Source organism: Lucilia sericata, unplaced genomic scaffold (genome assembly GCF_015586225.1).
Source record: "Lucilia sericata isolate MDLA Ls3-8-SP2 unplaced genomic scaffold, ASM1558622v1 Contig000522F_arrow, whole genome shotgun sequence".
NCBI lineage: Eukaryota > Metazoa > Arthropoda > Insecta > Diptera > Calliphoridae > Lucilia > Lucilia sericata.
The window spans coordinates 228,771-238,880 of NW_023994534.1; the positions used below are offsets into that span (position 1 = coordinate 228,771).

The window sequence follows — 10,110 nt, forward strand, 5'->3', positions numbered from 1 at the left end:
GCATCAATGCTCCGTATCATATAAAGACCCATAATCGACATGATTCCATATCAATTCAGACACTACATTTGTCGGGGAAGAAGAATCTTTTCATGTCCATGTCAGCAATATAAATATGTACAGTAGACATGGGTATTAGTGCCAGTTATGGCTGTTGTCCCAGAATTTAAAATCATTGTCTTACGATCGGAAATTTCGCATAGAATATGATCCTGATCAAGTAATCCCGCCACGTACAAAAGTTTCAAGCGGTTATCACGCAATGCTTTAGCGAACGAAGACTAATACACAGAATTTTATACGCATTACTATCTAAACCTACAGTGAAAACACATTTTTGATTTCCGAACTTTTTGATTTGTTTAAAAGGGATAAAAGTTCGAAAAAAAATCAAGCAAAATGTGGTGAAGTGGAACTTTTATGGTAGATTAACCTACAAATAGTAATATTTCTATCAAATCGTTATAAATAGCTTAATTTTGTAAATATAATTTAAAAGAAATTGTTATAAAAAAACTGTTTAAACTTTGAATTACGTTACTCTTAGGCCTAACTAATAAAGGGCAGAAAGTTTGATTTGAAAATAGCTTTTTTCCCAAAAATTTATTATTTGAACTAAGCTTTAAAATTCTATATTAAACTAACTAACTTTTAACAGAATATACTTCTACAAAAGCTAACTTAGTAAGTAGTCTTAAATAGCAAATATAAATAGTATTAAAAAAAAACTAGCAATAAGTTTTAATTTAAATATTTAAAAGCGGTTATTTAAAGCAAATTAAAATTACAAAAAAATATGTAAGCAAATTGCACGCTTAAATGGGCAAAATTTTGAAAGCATTAAAAAAAGGGAGTATAAGAGGTTTCATTGTAATATATAGAGGAAAAAAATTGATAAAAACTAATTAAGGAAACTCAATATGCCGCCGCCACAAAACGTTTTAAAAACAATTTAATAACAAGTTTTTTTTTAAGCATAAACAAAAAAAATTAAAAAACAAACAACAAAAACACAGTTGACAGTTAACAAATATTTAATATCATGACAAGAAACACATAATAAATTAAAAAAAAATAAACATTTTGTAGTAAAAAAATTAACATAAAATATAAAACAAATAAAAAAATAAACAATTGTGCTTGTCATTGATATTAAATGCAAAATTTAGATTTAGTGACAAAAAAAAATAAATTATTATAATAGTTATTATTTAAGCTAATTAATTAGGCTTATATATTAGTATAGAATTAATTAAATAAGCATTACATAAAGAGAAACGAACACAAACAAAAAAAAGAACATTTCTAAATTAAGTGTTAAACACAACAAAACATATTTAAATCAGCAAAAAAAGAGCAAAAATATATATATTTTAAATAGCAAAAGGGAGCAATTAATTAATGTTTAAAAAGTAAAAACAAATTAATATTAAATCAAGTTAAATTATAAAAAAAAACAAATATTTTTCAATTGAAATTCAGTTTTTTCTTATGCAGTAGACTTAGCTGGTGTCCAAAGTTTCTCTTAAATCAGGACATCTTCGCAGTAGTTTAGACTTTGTTGCTGTCTTTTGGTTCTATCTGATGAATGAATAAGTCTTAATTGTGTAGATCGTTTCTGGATTATTCGCATAACATAGGTCACTAAACGGCCAATTGACAATGTACTAGTTTATTCCCCCCACCGGGGGAACGTTACCTTGATGAAAGACCCTATCTTGGTGTGATTGCAATCCCGGGGAAAAGAGGTGCTACCAGTACCTCTAGTCTGCAGGGACTACAAGCTGATGTCAATTCACGTATACCTAAAGTGAGTCTGTCGAATATTGTTCTCTTATGAGTGTGTCGGATGAATGAGAAGTGTGCAGGATTGAATGGTGATGGATGAAATGTATCTTATACAAGTGATACCATTCAATTTTCCTTTCCAGATTTCTCTGTGAATAAGAACAAAGTCCTCGGCTTATTTGATGGATTCGTACTTCGGTCTACCGGTTACGTCTCTAGCTGCTGTTGGCCATCTCATCTGCGTGGTTGTAAACGGAAGTAATGTGTTTGCATCTCGGAAGTTAAACAACGGGAGAGCAATGGTCAGAGATTAGTTAGCTGAAGTACTTGAGCGAAGAGCTTGTACATGGACCGGTACAGCCATATAAAAAAATTGCCACCTGCGTGTAAGATACACAAAGGGGTGGTGGTGAGTCGTCACAGAAGCTCACCCAGTGGTAGAAAAATGCCACCGTGAAATAGGCCAACACGGCAGGTGTTCACGTAAAGCACTTCGACATTCATTTCTACAAGTTTATATCATTAATTTAATCAAATACAAAATTCACAGCTGTTTCCATAATTTCGGTCACTTCATAACCCTGTATCATTCCAATTGTTAAGATAGTTTGCCAATAGACATCGATTCTAAATAACTTAAAGCTTTTTCAAATATTCCAAATTGTAAACCCTTACTCACTACTCAATAAGAATCATACTGCACATCTTGTTATTATCGTTAACGGTACTCTGATTTGTTAAATCTAAAGGACAGTACTTCTCTTTTTAAAATGATTACAGGTCCATCAATACTCTTATTAAGGAAGTAATCTTCAAAGGTTAGCATTCGATGGCCATTTGACCCATTGTGATACCCTTAATATGATTACTGCCTAATTTCGTTTTTTTATTCCTATTGTCCTATAGAGAATCATTCGATACTTCCGACAAATTTTATTAGATTCATTAGTAACACATCCTAGAGGCTATGCAGATCATGAAGGGGGCTTGTGCCAAGATATATCAGTATGCGCTCTTGTAGAGCGTGGTAGTCTCCTACAAAGGGTACCGGTTTCTAGTCTTCTTGGTCTAAACAACTTGTGCATTAACTGTTACGTAGGTAGCCCATATGATCTGACATGCGTCCAAGGTATATTTCCGTTGAACACCTGACCAGAGCGTTTTGATTAACTGGTTGTAGTGATCCACCAAAGTTCCGATTTCTACGGTCATTATTTAATTATGGTTGAGACCACAGTCAGGGGAATTGATAACAGATTCGTGCAAGGAAGCCCATGCGTTCTGGTATGCGTTTAATCATACAGTGCCCCGTAAGCATACCTATAAGAAGCCTCGTGGAATTTTGATTAAGGAACAATAGTGCCAAAGTACTTTTCCGTAAAACAACTAGCCAGATTGTTTTGAATATTAGTAAATAGTGGACAGCCAGGGGAATTCCAAACATATTTGTCCAAGGTACCCAAAAGAATTCGACATAATGTCGTTAAAATTGAGACAGGGGGTGAATGCAATTGGGAATACATTTCGATCTTATCATCTTAAATAATTAAGTCTTAAGATTGAGTCTCGAGTTTAAGTTTCACTTGCGTAAATTTCAACATGAAAATAGTGTCGGCATTTTACGAAACAGATTCGTCCAAGGAACCCAAATTATGGATTCAATTGATAATAATTTCCCACATATCAGGTTTAAGGTGTGAGTCTCTCAAATGAATTCTAGAGTGAAAGTTATTAATGGTTATATATATCCTGAGTGTCATCTCCCTGGGATCTCGGGCAGTGAGTTACTACTTCTAACGAATATTCGATATTTCCTAGCAAAATAAAGTTTTCTCAACCTCTCCCACAAACTAATTGTTTTGAGAGCTTTCACTTTTGCTCTCTCCGGACTTTTCTTATAAAGAATTTCTAAATTCACAACAATAACATTCAGAAGTTCAAATTTTGTTTAAGTTGGTTGGAAACTATTCCGAATATAATATATAAAGGACTCATTGCACAAAATATTGAAAGTTCTGATAGTGTAGTGAATTATATGCATAGGATCCCCACGATGTTTTGAGCTTCTGCCTCTAAACTGGGCTATTAATCTACATATTACGAAAGTTGATAAGGATGGCAGACACATCCTCAAAGTCATATCAGAACTAATGTTCAGAAGTTTGCGAAAACCTGGTGACATGAACAACGACTCGTTGTTAACTTTAGAAATTGACCAAAAGAGTCAACATTTAATAAAACATTTTTATTTCAGTTGACTCTAAACTTGACGATTCATCTCTTCCGAAAGTTGGATTAAGGAAGGAAGATATGTATATAGATTCACATATGGTGATGACTGTTCGGTGCCATTCCGTGTGAGGAAAAGAAAAACTACGATTGTCTTCGCGAGTGATATTGAGATTAGGCTTTCCTGGCTCACGTAGTTTTTTTAGCTTTAGAAAGTGAACAAAAGAGGCAACATAATCTCGTATTTTGATCCTCTTGTTGAGTTCAACATTTTCTTAGCATCTGTCTCTAAACTCGAGAATTCATATCTTCGAAGGTTGGGTTAAGGAAAGTAGATGTATTCCCTCAAAGATATAGGATTAACTATCTCTCCGCAGTTTGCAAAAGCTATGCTGATAATGAGCCAGCCACTGTTCGGTATGATTTAGTGTAGGGAGAAGAAGGCAAACGACTTTCTTTAGGATTGCTGATGAGATTTGACATACATGGTTCACTTAGTTTCCAGATTTGATTAGGGCTATTTTACGTTTCTACTTAAAGTCTTGCCTCTGCATCTTCAGAAGTCGTGCGTATATAGTTGTTGCCCGCTATTTGCTCTTGTTATAACTGCTGAGACTATACAATTATCTAAGACGGGGGTTCTGCATTGTGTTCTAGACCTAAGAATTGTGCTACTTCTACAGGGTCCATAAAACCATTGGACAAAGTGAAGAAGGGTTAGCTGAATAGTTGAGTACCATAAGGACCCTGTATCTGAGCAACTCTTGTTTTGTATGGTAAGTTTTATTTTGCGCGGTAGGTTTTCTTATTTTTCCGCTATCAGCGCTGGGCGACTTCCAAGTACAGGACTTTCAGACTGCATTCAGGCGTCAGGTATGAGGACCTTCGTTTCCTTATGTAGGTGGTGTTGCGAGGTTATTCGCATACAGTTTGTAACAACAACAGCATTTTGGCAGCTTTAAATGTTTCTCAAATGGCTTTTTATCCATATCCCAAGTGGTCCTTATCAATGGCTGAGCTGAGGACTGTGAAAGCTTGAATTTAAGCATCATCGACTACGACGTCAAGATTGATTTAACTTATTTGTTCAAGTGCATAGCAGCACATTTCGAGCCGTGAAGAAATTGTATAATTTACCATGAAAACCGTCCCTATAAGGATAACTTCCAATCCTTGTGGTTGTATTGTGAGTTTAGATAGGTAAACCGTAAAACTACTGGTTTATCTCAATGAGATGTTCGTAGATAACGGTTTACACTTTTAAAGTAGGAAACAGCAAATGACCGATTACAGGCCTTCAGTTTGCATATCAACTTGTTGCAGACAAGTTAACGGTATTTAGCTGTATACAAAATAATAGTGCGTTAGAATAGCAGAATATTTTGACTGAAACATTAAAGCAAGTTCAGGTGATAAGATGTACTGAAGTATTTCCCCATAAAACTGAATATCAATTGAAATTTGTTATACACAAAACTTTTTAATATAAGTAGTATCTTAAAATTAGCAAATATTTCTAAAAGTCATGATACAAAACCAAAAAAAACATACATATATATTGAGATAATAAACTGCCTTAACACAAAACACCATTATCAAAACATACATTATTACACATTCAAGGATTTTTTTTTGCAAATAAACACTCAAGTGTCCATTAGAAAATAATCCTTGATATTAAAACACTAGCAATAAAAATAGCAAATAATAATATTATACACAAAAAAAAAACAAAAATATTTAATTAGCAAAATAAATAAAATTGTGTACAGTAGGCATTAACATTAGTGGCTTCATACACACAACATTACAATCTAGATTCTAGAGAGTAGAAAGAACTACACAATTATTATTGTACATAAAGTCAAAACTTAATTATAAATACATACATATTACTTATAGTATGTTCATTATTAATATGAATAAAATTAAAATAATTCATTAAACATTTTTTATAGATTTAGAGGCGCACTTAACGAAAACAAATATTTAATAAGTTTGTGAATACATAATTAGCGCATATGGGTAATTTGTTCAAAAATATATATTTATTATGTAAGTAAGTATATAATAATAGTAAAAAAATAAACACAATCATAAATCATATAGAAAAATTCACTAGAAAATATTTATAATTAGCCATAAGTATTGTTTGTATTTGTAAGTCCTTTTTTTTGGGTTATGTATGTATTGAATTGCATTATTATTGTAAAGTACACAAACATTTCAACATTTTTGCCAAATAAAATTGCATATTTTTGTTAAAAAAAAAGTTGAGGGATGAGAGAGTGAGAGACGTTTTATTGTAGGACATTTACAAAGGTAAGTTCTCAATCAATACAGCTCTAGTTCAAGTTCAGTTCTAGTTCAGTTCTAGTTCAGTTCTAGTTCAGTTCTAGTTCAGTTCTAGTTCTTTCAGTTCTAGTTCAGTTCTAGTTCAGTTCTAGTTCAGTTCTAGTTCAGTTCTAGTTCAGTTCAGTTCTAGTTCAGTTCAGTTCTAGTTCAGTTCTAGTTCAGTTCTAGTTCTAGTTCAGTTCTAGTTCAGTTCTAGTTCAGTTCTAGTTCAGTTCTAGTTCAGTTCTAGTTCAGTTCTAGTTCAGTTCTAGTTCAGTTCTAGTTCAGTTCTAGTTCAGTTCTAGTTCAGTTCTAGTTCAGTTCTAGTTCAGTTCTAGTTCAGTTCTAGTTCAGTTCTAGTTCAGTTCTAGTTCAGTTCTAGTTCAGTTCAGTTCTCGTTCAGTTCTAGTTCAGTTCTAGTTCAGTTCTAGTTCAGTTCTAGTTCAGTTCTACTTCAGTTCTAGTTCAGTTCTAGTTCAGTTCTAGTTCAGTTCTAGTTCAGTTCTAGTTCAGTTCTAGTTCAGTTCTAGTTCAGTTCTAGTTCAGTTCTAGTTCAGTTCTAGTTCAGTTCTAGTTCAGATCTAGTTGAGTTCTAGTTCAGTTCTAGTTCAGTTCTAGTTCAGTTCTAGTTCAGTTCTAGTTCAGTTCTAGTTCAGTTCTAGTTCAGTTCTAGTTCAGTTCTAGTTCAGTTCTAGTTCAGTTCTAGTTCAGTTCTAGTTCAGTTCTAGTTCAGTTCTATTTCTAGTTCAGTTCTAGTTCCAGTTCAGAGTTAGAGTTCTAGTTAGAGACGTTTTATTGTAGGGCATTCATAAAGGTAAGTTCTAATTCTAATTTAGTTCTTGTTCAGTTCTAGTTCAGTTCTAGTTCAGTTCTAGTTCAGTTCTAGTTCAGTTCTAGTTCAGTTCTAGTTCAGTTCTAGTTCAGTTCTAGTTCAGTTCTAGTTCAGTTCTAGTTCAGTTCTAGTTCAGTTCCAGTTCAGTTCTAGTTCAGTTCTAGTTCAGTTCTAGTTCAGTTCTAGTTCAGTTCTAGTTCTGTTCTAGTTCAGTTCTAGTTCAGTTCTAGTTCAGTTCCAGTTCAGTTCTAGTTCAGTTCTAGTTCAGTTCTAGTTCAGTTCTAGTTCAGTTCTAGTTCAGTTCTAGTTCAGTTCTAGTTCAGTTCTAGTTCAGTTCTAGTTCAGTTCTAGTTCAGTTCTAGTTCAGTTCTAGTTCAGTTCTAGTTCAGTTCTAGTTCAGTTCTAGTTCAGTTCTAGTTCAGTTCTAGTTCAGTTCTAGTTCAGTTCTAGTTCAGTTCTAGTTCAGTTCTAGTTCAGTTCTAGTTCAGTTCTAGTTCAGTTCTAGTTCAGTTCTAGTTCAGTTCTAGTTCAGTTCTAGTTCAGTTCTAGTTCAGTTCTAGTTCAGTTCCAGTTCAGTTCTAGTTCAGTTCTAGTTCAGTTCTAGTTCAGTTCTAGTTCAGTTCTAGTTCTGTTCTAGTTCAGTTCTAGTTCAGTTCTAGTTCAGTTCTAGTTCAGTTCTAGTTCAGTTCTAGTTCAGTTCTAGTTCAGTTCTAGTTCAGTTTTAGTTATAGTTTTATAGAAATCATTTTCGATGATCATTCCAAAAATTATTGACTCAACAAAAAAATTCAAGAAATAAAATTTAAGAAATATTAAAGAAAAATGTGTGACTCGTTTTTTACCCAAATTAAATGCCGAAGAAAATTCCAGATTAGGTTCAATTTTGAACTCAATTTTGGTATAATTTTAATTAAGTTTTTTGAAAAAATATTTTATAAATTTGCAACATTAAAACCTCAGTTTTGCTATGAATATGAAAAATATTTTAATAAATTATAATAAACACAGACTTACCCCGGTATGATAATACAACAATCCCAAAGTAAACGTAATTCTCGGGTAAAAGTAGCCCATAATTGAGCCAAACCACTTTTACCACCAAAATGAGCATTACAGGTGGCTAGTAAGCAACTCAAACGATGAACCAATGAATCTGCCACCGCCGATTTAATGCGATGAGGATCCTTAAAAAAAATAAAACAGCATAAGCGAGATTAAATTACTTAAAAATTTTAATAACATTTACCTTAAACAAATCACTGGTTTCGTAGGGAAACAAAGCCACATCGGGATGTAAATCGGGAAATAAATAGTACAACATTTGATTGAGTTCATGTTCATGCATAGGACCGGGTAGTTTTTTTAAAGCCGGTGACTGTTGACCACTTTCATCGCTACGTTTCATTTGACGATAGGCCTGGAATTTGCCCAAATGCGGCTTGGTTAATTGCTCCAAAGGATTGGCTAACTCGGAGGGAGACAATGTTCCCGTAAAGTTACGGCCCACATAGGATTCCAGCATATTCTTAGCGGTTATTAAATTGTGAAAATGTTTAATGCATGAAGTCAAGTACGAGTTGGCATTTACCACTTGATGTATGGCACCTCCAGGTGCCTTAGTTGGTACAAATTGTGTTTGAATGGCAGAATCAATAACCATATTGTCAGTCAACTCAGGCCAGGTGAAAATGGCAAATATTTTTGTGTGGGAGTCGGGGAAATAGCCATGAGGCAAAGCCGTAAAATAGGATAGACTAATAACCGAACGATCCTCATCTACTAGGGGAGTCATGCCAAATGGCACATACATGGGTACACGTATTTTCACCGTATCCAATGCATACGTTGTACGTACCGATACCAAAGCTGGCTGTTTGCAATGTTTGGGCAATTTTTCTTTAAACATTGCTAGCAAACCCGATAAATAGCAATAATCCTGTGGTGGTTGTTCCAAGGCCACCAAATCAAAATTAGTGCGCATATAAGAGGTTATGCCTAGACCCAAAAAGAAATTCCATTTTTGATCATAGATTTGCACAAACATGGGTACAGCGGCACAAATTTCTCCTGCCACTACTGACAGGGCACTGAAGTAAAAACTAAATTCGGAACGTTTGGTAATAAAACTATTTTGCTCACTATGTGGATTTAAAACCACAAAACGTCTGAGACCATAAAATCTCGCCAACCAGTGTATGTGTCTGGTCTTTTCATCCAAAACCGCCGGACCGAAAGTATTATTTAGCGACAGTAAGTCTTCATGCATGGGTGTCTCACTAACTGTGGTGCCACTAATCATTCCCTTAGTTTTTCCTCTTTCTAATGGCTTCAAATCGGCTCGATAATAAGCCACTGCCACATGGTTACCCTTTACATCCAACAGTTCCTCGTCAATTTTCCAATTGCATTGAAACAATTCATTTGGCTGAAATTTGCGTCCCCAGTCACTGTTTGACAACTCCCATTTTTGGAATAGCTCACACAATTGGGCATTGAATATTTCCCAATCGGATTCAGCACTAAAATCTTCGCGATAAAAGCCATTATCATCAATTTCCTCGGCCATTATTAAAACACAAACACAAAAATTACACTTTGCGAACAAAAATAAAAAAATTATGTTTATTTTTTATTATTACCCGTCATATGTTTTTTGTTTACACGTCAAATGTCAAAATGGAGGTGAATGAAAACAAATCGAAAATAATGAAATCAACCGCTGCACAGTGATACAAAAATTAAACGTTGAAAGTTCCAAACGGTTAGTGTGATTTGAATAAATTTTAACATTCTTAAAGAGGAAATGTTTTCGAGTTTAAGCATTGCATTTAGACCTTGCAGACCTATCAGCGGCACAGTTAGAAAAAAATATATACCTTATAATCTACATAGGAGACAATTTTCAAAACAATTCAATAAAATTAGTT

The 10,110-nt window shown here is 33.9% G+C and overlaps 1 protein-coding gene across 1 annotated transcript in view; it reads right to left on the reverse strand.

The window, feature by feature from the left end:
- LOC119605820 (rab3 GTPase-activating protein catalytic subunit) overlaps positions 1-9,833 on the reverse strand; it is a 70,039-nt gene extending 60,206 nt beyond the window's left edge. Inside the window, exons 1-2 of the mRNA XM_037959136.1 lie at positions 8,430-9,833; positions 8,198-8,367 (exon numbers count right to left, since the gene is read on the reverse strand). Of these exons, the coding sequence (XP_037815064.1) occupies positions 8,198-8,367; positions 8,430-9,749 (1,490 nt within the window). The 5' untranslated portion in view covers positions 9,750-9,833. The remainder of the gene's footprint in view (positions 1-8,197; positions 8,368-8,429) is intronic.
- Between the last annotated feature and the right edge of the window lie 277 nt (positions 9,834-10,110).